General features: G+C 39.2%; 1 protein-coding gene across 3 annotated transcripts; it reads left to right on the plus strand.

The window, feature by feature from the left end:
• Positions 1 to 4,204: 4,204 nt before the first annotated feature.
• On the plus strand, positions 4,205 to 13,457 carry rnpc3 (RNA-binding region (RNP1, RRM) containing 3). 3 transcript variants are annotated; one of them, XM_061239764.1, is made up of 16 exons: positions 4,205 to 4,415; positions 5,014 to 5,185; positions 5,369 to 5,416; positions 5,531 to 5,640; positions 5,801 to 5,887; positions 7,702 to 7,813; positions 8,399 to 8,467; positions 8,564 to 8,700; positions 9,056 to 9,181; positions 10,044 to 10,195; positions 11,174 to 11,338; positions 11,504 to 11,598; positions 11,790 to 11,848; positions 12,634 to 12,766; positions 13,050 to 13,122; positions 13,354 to 13,457. In XM_061239764.1, the coding sequence occupies exons 2-15, from the start codon at positions 5,018 to 5,020 to the stop codon at positions 13,116 to 13,118; spliced, it is 1,530 nt and encodes a 509-aa protein (XP_061095748.1). In that variant the 5' UTR covers positions 4,205 to 4,415; positions 5,014 to 5,017; the 3' UTR covers positions 13,119 to 13,122; positions 13,354 to 13,457. The 3 variants fall into 3 exon arrangements, with proteins under 3 accessions (XP_061095748.1, XP_061095746.1, XP_061095747.1); XM_061239762.1 differs by having other exon boundaries at positions 13,050 to 13,114; XM_061239763.1 differs by lacking the exon at positions 4,205 to 4,415 and adding an exon at positions 4,426 to 4,576 and having other exon boundaries at positions 13,050 to 13,114.
• The last annotated feature ends 3,069 nt before the right edge of the window (positions 13,458 to 16,526 follow it).

Raw genomic sequence — 16,526 nt, forward strand, 5'->3', positions numbered from 1 at the left:
GCAGCACCTTGGATTTGAAAAAAAAACAAACAATGAGTAATATGTTAATATTTGTGCCTGTCAGCTTCAATTTGAGGATATTTGCATTCATATTGGGTGATCTGTGTCAGCACTTTTTACACATGATCCCCATAAAATACATAGAATGATATGCTTAATTTAATTTCAGATCTAATGTGCTGGAGTACAGAGCTAAAACAACAACACTTTCCCAATACTTGCATTTAACTGTACACACACACACCACCGGAAAATAGTGGTTCCACTTCACAATATTCTCTTGGAAGCACTGATTCTGAAATGGTTGCATCTGCATTTAAACAGTTACTACACTGATTATGATTGCTCGGGACAGTTACACATCATTTGAACGGCTGGATTTGCCTTAGCTGGATAAGGAAAAGCCTGTTTCAGAGGTCAAGCATATTTACATGATGAGAAATACTTCAGCTTGTTAAGGTGCAAGTCAACAAAGCCGCATTTACAGAACATTAGACTGCAGTATATTTTGTTGTTAATACTGACCTCTGTTGGTAAAATGATATGTGACAAGTTCAGGAAAGTATTTTTTCCTCATCTTGTTTAGAATTTACATGTGTTATGCCACAATAGAATACCAACATTGATGATGATAAGATGAAGGTAATGTCAAAGGGCATTACATATTTACATTACTTAAAACAGACAATAGGTAATGAACTGTGCTTCATGGCAGCATATACACTCACCAAACACTTTATTAGGTATTCTTTTTTTGTTCTTCTACTGCTGTAGCCTACCCACTTAGAGTTATGATGCGTTGTGTGTCCAGAGATGCTCATCTGGATACCGCTGTTGTAATGTGTGGTTATTTGTGTTCCTGTCAGCTTTGACCAGTCTGGCTATTCTCCTCTGGCGTCTCTCATTAACAAGGCGTTTCTGTCTGCAGAACTGCTGCTCACTGGATTTCTTTTGTTTTTTTGCACCGTCTAGAGATGTGTCTCTTTGCAAACTCTAGAGGTAAGTGTGTGGAGAATCCCAGGAGATCAGCAGTTTCTGAGATACTCAAACCACCCTTTCTGCCACCAACAATCATTCCACAGTCAAAGTCACGTCACATTTTCCCCCCATTCTGATGGTTGATGTGAGCATTAACTAAAGCGCCTGACTACATCTACATGATTGTATGCATTGCACTGCTGCCACACAATTGGCTGATTAAAAAATCGCATGAATAAGTAGGTGTAATAAAGTAAAAATATTCGGTGAGTGTATATATTATGGATGATACACATTTCATGAGTTAATTTATTAGATTTTCACTGAAACCAGCTGGGATTCTAAGATGGTTTAAATTGTGTTTTTGCCACTTCTATTGGGCCATAGTTGGTCTGCGGCTGATCAAACCTGTTCATTAGCTGGACAAAACTGGTCAGGTCTGGTTAAGCTGGTAAAATAAGCTGGTGGCCAACTGGTGGACAGTCCATGCTGACAGGCTGGTCAGCTGGTGATGGCTGACCAGTGAAAATACATCTTCAAATTCAAGTTCTGCATCCTGAGGTTTCTTGCATTTGAATTTGTGAAGTTCCAAAATTCTGAATGACCGCTAACCTGAACCAGCGGCACCTCCCCCTCGTCACACCTGCACTTCTTGTTCTGTTCTGGTCCCACGGTGGTGGAATGACCTTCCTGTGGATGACCATTTTCAAGTGCAGACTGAAGACTCATCTCTTCAGGCTGCACCTTTCCCTCCCTACCTCACTACCATGGTTAGCCTTGTGTATGCCATAGATTATAATAGCACTTATGTATAGCTATTGTAGTACTCTGGGTATTCTAGCTGCCAACCGTGGTATGCTAGTTGGTAAGTTGGTGTAGTCTTCAAGGGTTCAAGTGATCATGCTAGGACTTGGAACTGTACTTTCCTCTAGGGTCCTCAACGCACTTGTCCCTGGGTTTGATTTGCACTTCATTGTATCTCGCTCTGGATAAGACCGTCTGCTAAATGCCTGTAATGCTGTGTGATCGACATGGTGTTGGTGTTATTAAAAAACATTTGCTCATAGTGATTAGAGCGAGCAATTAGTCTAACATACCACTGCAGACAATGGAGAAGTAGCTATCCAGCAAGCTAAGTAAGCATGTTCATTTTTGGCTGTTTTAGGCTTTCGTCTTAATTTTGGAGAACAATATCTAGGCTTTCATAATATGCAAGCTTATAGATGCAAGATGTGAAAGTGAAAGTAATTCTTGCGATGAAACTTTGAAGCCGCTTTTCTCAAAAAACATGGTTTGGTGGCACTCAAAATGCAACAAGATACAACTCCTTTGACATCTGGAGTGGAGAGATAACTTACATTCTCCTCTTTCAAGTAGTTTCTAAAACTCAAAATACATTATGGGGTCAATGCAACTGATTTTGATAGAGCAAATCACATATGTGATCTCAACATCAGTTACTTTTTTTGACAAAGGAACAATACACACATGGTATAATGCAAGTCAATGAGGATGGTGCTTTCAGTAGGCCATTTGAAAGCAAGGAGGTTAGCCACCGACTAAGCAGTCTGTTGTGTGGCTGCTTGAATAAACATCAGGCAACTTCCTGAAAAACATCAAGCCTACTTCATAAATTGAATTTAGGAGGTGCCATAAAAAAACACTCTCTTCAGACTCAACAGTTCTGTGTCTCGTCCTTAGAGTATATGGGTCTCAACCTAACAAGGTACGTGCCGATGTAGCGTCCAATTCTTACCAACATGTAATTTTTGACCAACTATATCAAGGGTCTGCAACTGAGGGTGTATGCTGATTTTCGTTCCAACTACAATTATAAGTGCTTTTCATGTTTAGAGGGATTATTTACCCTCTTAACCCATATTATGTCAGACATGGCTATGCATGCCATGAATAATAAAAAATGCTAGGCTACACAAAAAGAGGATACAACATTTTTTTACTAATCTTAACTGAAGCTAAAGACAAATCAATAGGCTCCTAACTGGTGAAGGCGTGGACACACAGCCATAAAAAAGCCCCATTATGAAGAATATGACATACCAATTGATATCAAGTCAAACTTGCATTGTGTCAGGATTATGGGTATAAAAAATATATAGGGAAGTTAAACACAGGTGTTTAACAACCTAATTAGGAGTCTATTTTTTCCCCTCAGTCCTGATTTTGATCAGTTAAAATTGTATCACCTCTTTTTATGCAGTTGCATGCAATACAGCTCAAGCACAGTGTGAACATAGCACTTACATTCTTCATGGCATGCATAGATATTTGCGACATATTGTGGCTTAAGATGGTAAATAATCCTTCTGAATACTAAAAGCATAAAAACATGCGATCCAAAGACCGACATTGCAAGCCCCAAGGCTAAACGTTATGGTTAATTTGATGTATTTGTGTATTTAAGCTGTGTATTCACTTTTGTAAAATGCCTTGGAAAAATGAATGAATAATTGCTATAATGCAAAAGTTTGTGTAAAGATTTAGCTGATTATTTTTCACTGAAATCGGGTTATGCTGTTGATATAAAAGGCAAGGATGCGGTTATGTGAGTATTTTTGGGACATTTCACCCACACAAAGCCAAATTTGAAAACCATATAATTGAATTTGATTTTTTTATTGAGGTCTCCTAAATACATTAGTAACAAAAAGTCTAACTCTTTGTCTACAAAAGTTAAATCTATATAAAATATTCCCATACCCAATTGCAGATCTTACACATGGTCAGCCAATTTAAAGCTACAAAATGGCAGAAGGATACAATAGCCTGTAAAAACATAAATCTTACATTGCTATTCGCCTCGAGACACTAAATAATATGAAACCAGCAACATTGGATCAAACTAAAAATCTATACAAACATAACAATTTACTGTAAACTAATCCCAAAAACCCGATGTGTCCAATCTGAACACTGAACTACAACATACTGTATGTTCTTGGCTATTGTTGGTTGCATTTCACATACGGTACCCTCATTCAGAAACATTTCTGTAGCCTGAATTAGTAAAACGTGGTCTAGCCTATACCGTGATCCTTTACGTTTAGATACCCAGTGCGCATACTCCTCTGGTGCGAAAATCCCCATAGTCCAATATGGCCGCCTCCGTTAATTGGCTTCTCGCGCCATTGAGCAGCTCCCATAGGAATCCATGGGACCGGAAAGGGGGCGCTGTCTCCATTTATACATAAATCTCGATGGAGGGAGTGCACAAAGATCGGTTTCCGGGGCACGGAGTCGATAATGGGACGCAGCCGTGGAGTATGTATTTTCCGCATATGCCTCCGTTTCATTGGATTTACTTTTATTTTAACCAACGATAGTGGCCGAGTAGGCGGTCGTATCGTAAAAGGCACGTTCATTTAGGCGGAAGTGAGTGTATTGCGTCGCTGCAGCGTGTACCCACAACAAACTGGGTAAGTCGCTTAATATTAGTAGAGTGTATTAAGTTAGCGTTATCCAGTTAATGTTTAACGTTGTGTCTTGTGTCACGGCTAACAATGGATTAATTATTTGGCTTATCATTCCTGTTTACGTGTACTATTCTTGCTCTTGGATTTTCTTTTGGTTTAACAAGGTGGGTCGAGAATTAGTTAGCTTTGCAGCCAGTTCATCTTTATGTGTGGCCAGGTAGCCTACTTGAAGCTAACGTTAGCAAGTGAACGTTCATTCTGGAGTAGCGAACCTTAGTTTGCTAATTAGCTGAGTTATGGGAACAACAACAACAACGACAACAGTGATGAGATTAACGCATAATCATTGTAACGTTAGCAATGGTAGTTAGTTAAGGATAGCAATGATTTGCTTGATTTAACTTCGCTCAGACGTTGACACATTTAGAGCGAGTTTTGCAGACAGTAGCCTGGTCCTAGTGTCTGTGAAACCCACCCTTACTTAGCTTGCTGGATAGCTACTTCTCCATTGTCTGCAGTGGTACGTTAGACCAATTGCTCGCTCTAATCACTATGAGCAAATTTTTTTTTTAATAACACCAACACCATGTCGGTCACACAGCATTATGATGACCCAATCAATGAATCATGACGATGAGCTGGTTCAGACGAAAAGGAGTAAGACCCTGATAATACGGCACCTGCCTGCAGAACTGACCCGGGATGAAAAAGAAGATCTGTTGAAATATTTTGGTGCCGTTTCAGTGAGGGTGTTCTCAGATAAAGGATTGCTGGTAGGTCTGATACGTTCACGTAAATGGCTCATTATTGAAAGTATGGTATTTGCTGATATGTTTTTCTTTTTCTACTGAAATTGCTATTTTGAATGAAATCAATTAGTCCCTCTTAATGGTTTTGGGACAATAGCTGCCTACCTGACCATTTGTTCTGAAACTTTCTTGCTTTCCCCCCCACAGAAACACACAGCTTTTGCAAGTTTTTCAAATGAAAAAGCAGCAGGGAAGGTACAGCCCTTAGTGCAACATCCTTTTATTGACATATATTTGTACATGTGTATATACATGTGTGTTATATTGTCATGTGCAAGAGCAAGACAGTGAAGCACTCTTTCATTTAAGGCTCTGACCAGACTTCACCAACTGAAGATCCTGAATCACACACTAGTTGTTGAATTTGCGAAGGACCATGAAAGTGTCACCACTTTGAAGGATCCTCCAGTTTCAGACAGGTATTTTCCATGATTGTGTTGAAAGATCTGACATTCAGTTTGATGTGTAGCATTTGTTGTAGCAAATTAATTTCTCTTTAAGGATACCTAGATAGATGGACTATATATAGCCTATTGTTGATAATGTATTTTCAAATAGTGTATATCATTTTCTTTGGAGTGTAACTGAGGGCAAGGAGGTACAGGTGAAGAAAGAGCAACAACTGAATATTCCCCTAATTGAGACTGGAGCTGCTCCAAGCCTTGGGTGAGTATATGTACCTGTGTACCACTTCAAAGAGTTGTGATAAATGGTAAATGTCTGCATTCATATAATGCCTTTATCCAAAGTGCTGTACAATTGATGCTTTTCATTCATCCACCCATCCACACACACACACACACACACACACACACACACACACACACACACACACACACACTCTAATGGCAATTGGCTGCCATGTAAGGCACCAACCAGCTCGTCACAAGCAATTGGAGGTTAGGCGTCTTGCTCAGGGAAACTTTGACAAACCTAGGGCGGGTTCTAACCGGCAGCCATCTGACTGCCCGAGGACTGCTCTTACCAACCTGGTATCTAACCTTTTAATTTTGGTCTGTTTTACCACGTTTTATTCCTTCCATGTTTGATGTTGATAGGGTTTTCCACATATTCAGCTAGAACGCTATTTCTTTGCGTACAAAAAAAAAAAGTTTGTTGTGGAAGCTCTAATGTTATTGGCTCCATGTAAAATAAGTCATCTGTAGTTTGGAAATCTGTCAAATTAATTTCTTTAGAATTTGTAAACTAATTTCTAGCTACCAAATATTTAAAAAATGGCAGTTTTGCTTAGCGAAGGACAATTTGCAGGAAGTTTGCGGTTTACCAATCACTGATGCACTGGACTACTTGCTCCACCCCATAGTTCCTGATCGCTTAAAAATTACTACCTCCTGAGCAGGGACTGAAAAGGTGTACAGGAACTATCCTGCAGGAACCAAAATTGTTCCTGGTTCCTGCGGTGGAAAAGGGGCTTTAGTTGGCACGCAAACATGATTATTAATTTCTCCTTTCAATGGAGCATTTTGTAAGAAGGCCCGTCTCCTTTCATTGGATTGGTTTGCGCCCTCGCTGGTCATGGCGATATGCCACAGATGTGCAATGGTTTTTTTCATGAACGAATAGTGCAATTATTGCACTGTCTCCCTAGCTCCATTAGAATTGAATGCCTTCCGGCCAGAGTTGTGGGGGCATGTTGCTGTTGGTTGGTTCAGCTCCTTAAAATCGTCAGATCCACACTGAAGGGTTTGCAAAGCTGCTTGGCTCATACACTAAGGTGCTTCCAAGTGTTTTGATGTCAGTCTTCAGGCAGATATCTACGTTTGCTCCTTTATTGCATTTTAAATGGACCATTTAGCTCTTAAGAGCTATGGTAATCATTTTGCGTTGCTTCTTTATTTCCATGGCTGTGGTTTTATTCTATTAATTTATTTCCAAACGTGCAATTCATATCGTCTTTCATGTTATGGATAAAAAAATTTTTTTAAAAATGCAAGTGATTCCATGAATAATTTCAATTACAATTCAATGGCAATTTTGCTTCTGCATTTCATTTCCAGTGACTGCCTTCATGTTGTATGTCTTACTATGTCTTACATGTGTTCACATTTTAAATCAAATGTCTAACCATTTCTAATCCACTGGTGTACAGAGACATGACGTAATACTTTCAGCATAAGAAAACGTGTTATATTTAAAACATATATTCTCCATTAGGACAATTGGTATGAATTCGGGATGGGTATGAGTACAGGGCCCAATATAGTGTAAAACAGGGCTGTGCTAGGGAATGGCTAGATGCAGGCCGTTTTTCTTGCATGCAAATCTTTTACCAAGTGCATTTCATATAGGCACACTTTGAAATTTGCAAAATAAACAAACACATTTAAAACATTTTCAGCATGAATACTACTCCTCTTATTTGTACAATTTTCTTACTTGTAGCATTTATTGTGGACTGCACAGCCCAATAAAAGAGCACTGTTTATTTAGAATTTCTAAAAATCCTTGTGACCTTACAGGTTGAAATTTCAGACGAATCCGAGTCTGAAATATTTATACCCACCCCCTTCAAACGGAATTCTGACAAACATTGCACATACCCTTGTGAGTGTGCCAAAGTTCTATATTCAAGTGAGTAAACGTTTAGTGATTTTTCTTTTGTGATATTTAATTTCATGTTTTATTTAGTAGTTTAGGTTTTGAATCTATTGCTGCACAGAAATGTTATTGTCGATTGTAAGAGAAATTGCTGTAACCATTGTCATTTTCAGAGCTTAAAAATCAAATGGAAAACATTTGTTTTGAATTCGAATTTGGAGAGATAGTGCTAATAAGTTTAAGCAAAAAGCACGAGTTACTGTATGGCTTTAACGTTTACGCAGAGTCAAAAGCTTGCCCTTCTTTGGTGCTCATATGATTAATGGATGGATTTCTTGTGCTGTCTTTTGGTGGCGCTAGTGTGCAACTAAGCAGATTTCCAAGGCTCTGGATGCCAGCATTCTCATCATTACTCTGGCTTGATACGCATTGAGAGCATGTGCTCTCTCTCATTTGCATACAGAAGTGTGGTCACAATTATTGTAGCTTCCTGAAGCAACAACAGCTTAGTGTCAGCAATAATTCATGAACTGCTTTGGAAATGTATACAAAAAACCCCACTTGCTTTGAATGCTCATAATGAGCTTTTTAATCCAAACGGCATTTATTGATCAACAGGTTCTTCATCTGATGAACAAGATGAACCTCCCCGCTCCATTTGGTCCTATCACAGCCAGACCCCCCATGGTAAGAACACATGGAGGTAGAAATGATGAGTTAAATGTCATAATTAATGCGGCTAGCCTTTTCCTGACTCATTGCTCATTGTCTTTCCTGGACCAGTTCGAGCCAACTCCAGCTCCACCTCCCCCAATGCCACCCTTCCCCCCAGAATACCCCCCACTGCCAGAGGAGGAGATGGAGTTTTCCAGCGAAGAAGAGTCGGAGTATGAAAGTGATGACAACGAGGAGAAAGAGAGGTTTGTTGAAATTTGTTGAATGTGTTCTTTTGTTCATTAATTGACTTAGGCTGTGTAAGTTGTTTATTAAATACTCTCAGGCAGATATTAGGTACATAGTGGGAGTATAGGTCCAAAATTCAATTTAGGAGTAATGTAATTTTAATTAAAACACTCAAAATATGAAGTAGAGAGTCTAATGGATAGAGAAGGGGTCACAACCTAGAAGGTGCCTTTTTGGGGGATTTAACCCCCAGTTGCACTGCGGGACTCATGGGCATATGGGTTTTCTTATTCTTATTTTTAAATTCACTTTCACCTTTCAGCCATTTGCATGCCCATGTTTGTTGTTTCTCTCTCCTTGTCATTTCCTAAGGATGGTTAGGCTAATGGGGCTGGTGAACCAGCCAATCAAAAGATCCCTGGGGAAAAAAAGGTCCTCCACAAGGAAGAAGCCAAAGTTAAAGGACCTCCTTTTTGTTCCCAAAGTGGATTCACAGAGGTAGGTGCAGTCTCATATTTGATTATCAAAGGTAGATTATGTACTGATTGTGAAAATATATTGGTAAATGTGTTTACTGCTTCGGAAAGTAGAGTAGCCTGTGAATATACTGTGCACTTCATAAGTATTTGGACAGTGGTACATTTCCTGTTTGTTTGGCTCTGTATTGCAGCAAATTGGATTTTAAATAAAACAATATAGTTGAAGTGCAGACTGTCACCTCTAATTTGAGGGTATTTACATCCATGTCAGCTGATCTGCGTAGGACATATGGAGTGATCTATGTAAAGGAATTGCATCCCTTTTCATAAATGTTTCTGATTAGACTGATGTAATAAATCGCTTCTTTGCAGATATAAGGACTTAACTTTCTAGTCTGGATTCCTGATTGTTTTGATTGCCTTTGGAGTTAGTTATTGATGCCATGAGGGTCATAGCTGTGCCGGTGACAGTCAAGGAAGCCATTATGAGCCTGAGATATGGATATAAACAGTCAATATAGGCCAAATAATAGGCTTACAAAAATAAACTGAGGACCATGTTACAATGAATATACATACATTAACATTATAGATGGGATATGTAATTAGTTTGAAGGCTTGTTCTGTATGAGATTATTACTAGTAAGAGTATGCTCGTTACCACAGGCTATTAAAAACTGAAGTCACCACCACATGCTAACCCAACAGAAATCTATTGACTGGTGTTTTTTAAGAATGCTGACTCATCCGAAGGGTTTACCTGCTCTTATCTGAACTGAAGGCAATTTGTAAAAGTAAAACATCTAAACAGTTTTAAGTTAGTTATTAAAACTGTTATTCTAAGTGTCTGGGATGTTAGTTGCTCTCTTCTCCTCTCTCAGCGGATCCATCTCTGCCCTGCAGCCCGCTGATGTCTTTGAACAGCCACAGACCTGCGGGCAGAAAAAAATTGAGTTCCACATCACGACTGATGTTACGGGAATCCAGGAAGGCACCACTGAAATGCAAGAAGAAAAGTCCAAGGAGACAGAGGGTAGATTTGCCAAAGTTTTTGCAGTTCTGATGAATGACTTTACAATATTATATTGAGCATGATAGTGTGTTGTGTTGGTTGGCGCTCCCATGACTGAAAAAACTCAATATGTCATCTGTTTTTAAAACCACATTTTTGGGAGCCGCGGTGGCGCAACAGGCTAAGACGCAGCAGACTTGCGGTTGCAGTTTGCTGCAGTTGCACACCGGGGACTGGGGTTCGATTCTCAGTCCTGCCAAAAGTCAAGTTTGGCCGGCTCACGTGGAGCAGCAATAATTGGCTCGCGAGACGGCTTGAAGAAGGCGTGTCGCTCTGCCGGCCGCCGAGGGACGGGGTGTGGGCAGTGTAACTAAATACTAGCTCTAATTGAATCAGACGGGGTCCAATTGGCTACCAAATTGGGAGAAAGGGAAAAAATCGGATAAAAATATAAAATAAAATAAAAAAATTATGCAGAAATAACTAAATCCCACAGATCCCGACACAAGACCACTCATTATGCCCATATACGTATATACTGTACCCTATATATCTGCTTCTACTAGATCTGTGCATTTATTTATTTATTTACATTTACTTACAATGTTCTCTGCTAAGCAAATAATATACTCCGCTTCAACAGAAGTGGGAATATTCAGGCTTTTCTACACTAGCTGTGCAGTATGAACTAGTTAATTTCCTCCACATGAGATTCTGTAAAACTGGTCGTGGTGCTCCTTTTCCAAACATAATCGTCTCCTGCTGCAGAACATTTATTAACTATGGTAATTTCCTTAAAATGATATGTCCATTTCTACAAGGGCATAACTGTAGTTGCAATATTGGTGGGTCATATTTAATAGCTAATATTTTTCGGCCTGTTTTGTAATATTGGGGGATTATAACCCTATCACCAAGTTATGCCCGTGCATTTCATTGCCTATGTGTAAACACTCAGATTGGACTGAGCTTACCTCCTGTAACCCGTCTTGCCTGTAGATAATGCTGAGGAGGACAGCACAGATGAACCAGGAGATGGCTTCGGGAAGATATATCCCACACCTCACGTAGCACAACAGGAGGAAGATGGTGATGAAGATGATGATATCCCCTCAGAATTAATCTCCAGGAGAGAACTACAGAAAGGACGACTCTCCCGAGATGGTAACCCCCAAATGGAATATCATTAATGTACTATTGTGTGTGTACCAATCCTGGTGACTAATCATGCTTTGCCTGCAATATTAGGAAATCATTCCAGTTGATGCTAGACTGGCATCACTGGTATTCTTTGTACCTGCAAGTTATTTTATGTTTCTATCACAACAGAGATTAAAAGGATGTCCGTGTATAAAAATTATGAGTCTGGAGAACCCACATGCAGACTCTACGTAAAAAACATTGCAAAGCAAGTCGAAGAAAAGGTGAGTACCTGTATTAAGAAAACGGAGGAAACCACATGATGATTCCTATATGCTGTAATTTGCTTGACTTTTGGGGTCTGGAATTTATGTAATTCCTGAGTTCCACTTCAGAGAGTTCACTTGACGACCAGATGAAAGTGGTTCACTACCACTTTTTCCTACATGATCATAACTGCTTTTTTTCTGTTCAGGACTTGAAATATATCTATGGAAGATACATTGACATTTCCTCGGAGGCAGAGAGAAATATGTAAGATTCCTCAATACATGCCTCTGCGTGTGCCTGTTACTAGCTGTATAAGAAAGATGTCTACTTACTGTTACTGTTTTTGTGTGCCTATATTTTTTGTTTTTGCATACTTGGATCCTTCAGTCTTCTACATACATTGTTTACTTTTTTCTCATTGGCATTTATATTTTCCAGTGTATCCATGCACTGTACATTGGATCATTATTACACTTGTGGTTATACACCTTTATCCAGAAATGCAGGGCACTGTGCACTGTTGGAGCAGAAAAACTAAAAGTGCATTGGCTCCAGAAGAATATTTTAAGGTTTAATTATAATATAATGGAGGGGCGAGGCTATATCTGCGCACTGCAAAACCCTTTGTAGACGGCAAATCTATTTTTCTATATAGCTTATATGAAGATAATGGACTCAACTTAGTACAGCAAATGGCTACTGGGTGGCTCATTTGGTTGATGCACTGTGGTGCAATGATGAGCCCCACAGTCATCCCACTTTCGCATTCGACTTTCCACATTAATTTTTTCCACAGATAAGAATGATCAAATAAAAACAACCTTTTGTGATTTGTGTCTCGGAGGCATTTTGCATTGTGTGGATAGCCCCGCATTTTCTTTCGTTCCTGATTTCTAGCTTCACATTCCTGCAGTATTCAATTCTCAGTGCAGCAGTCTTTCCCTGCATTTTATTTCATGCATTTTGTAAATTTGTTTATGGGCTGCGCAGCTTCCTTTATGGGATTTAATTGCTTCACGAGGTGCCATCTCTTTTTTTTTTTTCCACAGGTTTGATATTGTTTTAATGAAAGAGGGACGAATGAAAGGCCAAGCTTTCATTGGACTTCCAAATGAAAAGAGTGCAGAGAAGGCTCTTAGGGACACCAATGGATACGTGCTCCATGACAGGCCGCTTGTTGTGGTAACCTTTTATTTATAAACCATTTTCAACGGCCTATTTAAGTAATTTGTTCTTTTACAAACTATCTTACGAAGCTATTTAAACAATAAGGGTATAATTGCAGCCACTCAGCCAGTGGCTGACTGAACAGTCAGCATTATGCTGATCAGACTTCAGGAAATAGATTTTCTTCTCTTTTATTAGACAATAATGCAATAATAGTGTTACTTTGTTAGTGCAGTGTACTGCTGGGATATGAACACTGGTTTGGCTCACTGCATTTATTTTTCTTGATACAAAACAGCAATTTGCCAGGTCCGCAAAACCGAAACCAGATTCAAACGACCCAAAGAAAGGACCAAAGAAAAGGTGAACAGGTGAAAACTCCTTTACTTTTAAGATGATAAATAGATAGGCAAGGACAATTTTCAAGACTTGAGTTTTTTGTCAGTCTTTCACACAGTTGTAGCGATCCTATAATAGATTTTATACAGAAATGTTTATATTTGTATTGTATTCACAAAAGTCACAGGCTGATTGTGCTTTGTCGTTTGCCAAATGTTTACCTTTATTCACTTCTTTTCCACCCTCTGGCTTCATTTCCACAGAGTCCTCTACTGATAAATTCTCCAAATACCCAGAAGGCGATTTGTATGTAATTTAACAAAAGATGTAAAAAGTACACTTATAATAAAGTGTTTTTTGAAATTGATTGATCTTTTATTTATCTAGCAATTTCATAATTCAACCAAATATTGAAACATTAACAATATTATGTCCAGTTTCTTTTTTTACTTCCAGTTCTGAAAGTATCTGAATCTCTGCCAGTTCCAATGAATCCGCATGAAATGCATCCTGAAAAATAATTTCGGGACCGCAACTTCTCTCTGCGGTTGACCAGCTGACCTGCAGAATGGGTTTGCTCTACTGTAGTATTCTGTGGTCACAGGCAGACTTGGGGCACCTGATCGCCCAGATTAGTTGCTATTGGCTGATGGCAATGGATAATCTACGGCAATATTAGATATAGAAATATCTCAACTGCTCAGATAAATTACATTTGAATTTAAATTTATTGGAGCAAAAGATAGTTTGTACTGATTTTTACTAAGTCTGGGATATAGTTTGGCTAACTCAATCAGTGAATTAAATTGAGACCAAATTTCAGTTTTCTTCACCATACTTGAAACTGCTCCAGAGAATGGTGTTGGCATGGTGACCAGCAGGATATCTCCTAGTTTCACTGACTGCAAAAATGGAATGGCTTTTCATTTCGATTGAATTGAAAATGTACCTTAACCAGCAGGACATCCCCCAAGAACGGAACAGCTGATTGTGGGAGATTTATTTTCTTTCCCCTATTTGCACAATTCTCATCCATGATCCACACGAACTGAACCAATATGATGGCCTTATAACTCAGCTAACACAGTTCTCAATGTGATCTATTTAAAAAAAAATTTTTATAGAGGTGGATAAATATAAATGAAATGTATGCCTGATGATAGGGAAGGATATTATCCCAACCTGAGGTATAGGATTATGAATTATGATTAAGTATCCATGACTAACTTTTTAAGACCATTTGTTCATTTGTATCTGAATGATGCTTGTTCAACTATTGCATTTGTATCTGAATGATACTTACTCAACCACTGCAAAGATTCTTCACATAGACTTTATATTTTAGTGGCCCTCTTTGCTAATAATTAGAATAAATATAAGGAGCTTGAAATGGAGGCTTTTTACAGCTAGAAACCTTTGGTCAACGTTTATCATGAACTTTGAGACTATTAAATGTGTGAAGTGGATTGGTCAATTTCACGGAACAGCTATGATCAATTGTAAATGCAATTGTAATTTGAGTAGCTGCTACATTGCACCTCATTGGGACATGGTGACACCCTGGCTCACATGGTTTGTCCACAAGGTTTGACTTGCTGTTTTCAGCTGAACAATGGCTGCACACAAACCCGTTTGCTGTTCAAAACATCATCATATATATTTTTGAGCAGAAAATGAACCGTCTGACTAGTAGTCCTGAAGTACATAGTCTTAACCACAAGCAACTGGCAAACTAGCTATGGTATGGCCTACCCGTATAATTCAGTAAACTACTTGCAATACCTTTAAATAAAGTTTTACGTGTAAAGTACTATCTTCATTGTTCAGCAAAGCATGTTGATTTATGGGAATGGAGAATAAGCGGTAACTACTTGGCCTAAGTGTGATGTTGCAATCGCCTTGATTGCCAGCGTTGATCTATTCCCCAAAGCTCCAATTGCAATTTGTGCACATGGCCAACATATTTTGTCTACATCAGAGGTTTAGTACTGGTTCTAAACAATGCAAGATCTTCCATCCATCCATTATCTTAACCTGCTTATCCTGAATAGGGTCGCAGGGGGGCTGGAGCCTATCCCAGCATACATTGGGCGAAAGGCAGGAATACACCCTGGACAGGTCGCCAGTCCATCGCAGGGCACACACACCATTCACTCACACACTTCACTCACACACTCATACCTATGGGCAATTTAGACTCTCCAATCAGCCTAACGTGCATGTCTTTGGACTGTGGGAGGAAACCGGAGTACCCGGAGGAAACCCACGCAAACACGGGGAGAACATGCAAACTCCGCACAGAGAGGCCCCGGCCGACGGGGATTCGAGCCCAGGACCTCCTTGCTGTGAGGCGATGCAAGATCTTGGCTAGATCTAATCTGTGGTAACATTTTGTGGTTATTCGATTTCAGCCAGAACATGCTTTAGTTATTATTGCTTCCCCGTTAAAAAAAACAAACAAACTATCACCTGCAGAGATGTTATTTCTTGTCACTTACCACAGCATCAAGCTTTAATCTATAGGTTACATGAAACCGCAATACTAGCCTTCTTAGAATACAGAAAAAAGGCAGATCGGGATATTGAAGTAGGCTAACAAAAATAGCACAAGAAATATTAATACCTAAATGTAAGCAACATATGCCAGTATTAATCTTAGGCAGATTTTGTATCTCGTTCGAAACCCTCAGAGGATATTCCTCTTTATGGTGAGACTAAAAATTGTGAGGAAAGCTGCACGCCACTTTCTCCTACTTTTATGCTCAGCACTGTATTCCCATGATAAATATGATATAATGAACATCTGACATTAAATGGAGGATGATTTAGGCAGTGAATAATTTGAAGATGATTGGCAGGAGGCCATACACCTGGTTAGATCATCCTTTGCGTGCAGTAGAACCATGGGGGATCCAGTGAGAAATAGTACACCGATTCTACATAGCCCTTGTGCAGTAATGGACCCACTTCCATTACTTATGGTGATGCAGGTGTATTTTCTGTGAACTGAGTGGTATCATTGAAATCACAACTGTAAAGGACCGAGGGCTTTTTGTCCTAGGCCAGGCCTCAAAGGACTTAGGACCCCCTAACTGCTACCTCAGAACTAAAAACTTTATCAAAAGGTCAATATCCATCAAAGTGGAAGCAAGCGTCAATTACATGTAGGCAAAAATTATGTTGGATTATATGCACTGGTATCCCTCTTGTCCTTGTCTGAGATTGGAATCAGAAGGTGGTGTACAGTATTTAACAGTGGTAAAAAAACATTTTTCTTCCTTTTTCTTTTTAGTGGAGTTTTATGTTATGTCATTATTTTTGTTGCTTATTTTGTTGTTTCCCCTCCTTAGGATGGGTGGGGGTGCTAAGCGTGTATTATGGAGCCATGGTTAATTTGTGAAATGATAATACTTCTTTGTGGAAAGGCAAACGGATA

Source organism: Conger conger, chromosome 4 (assembly GCF_963514075.1).
Source record: "Conger conger chromosome 4, fConCon1.1, whole genome shotgun sequence".
Taxonomy (NCBI): domain Eukaryota; kingdom Metazoa; phylum Chordata; class Actinopteri; order Anguilliformes; family Congridae; genus Conger; species Conger conger.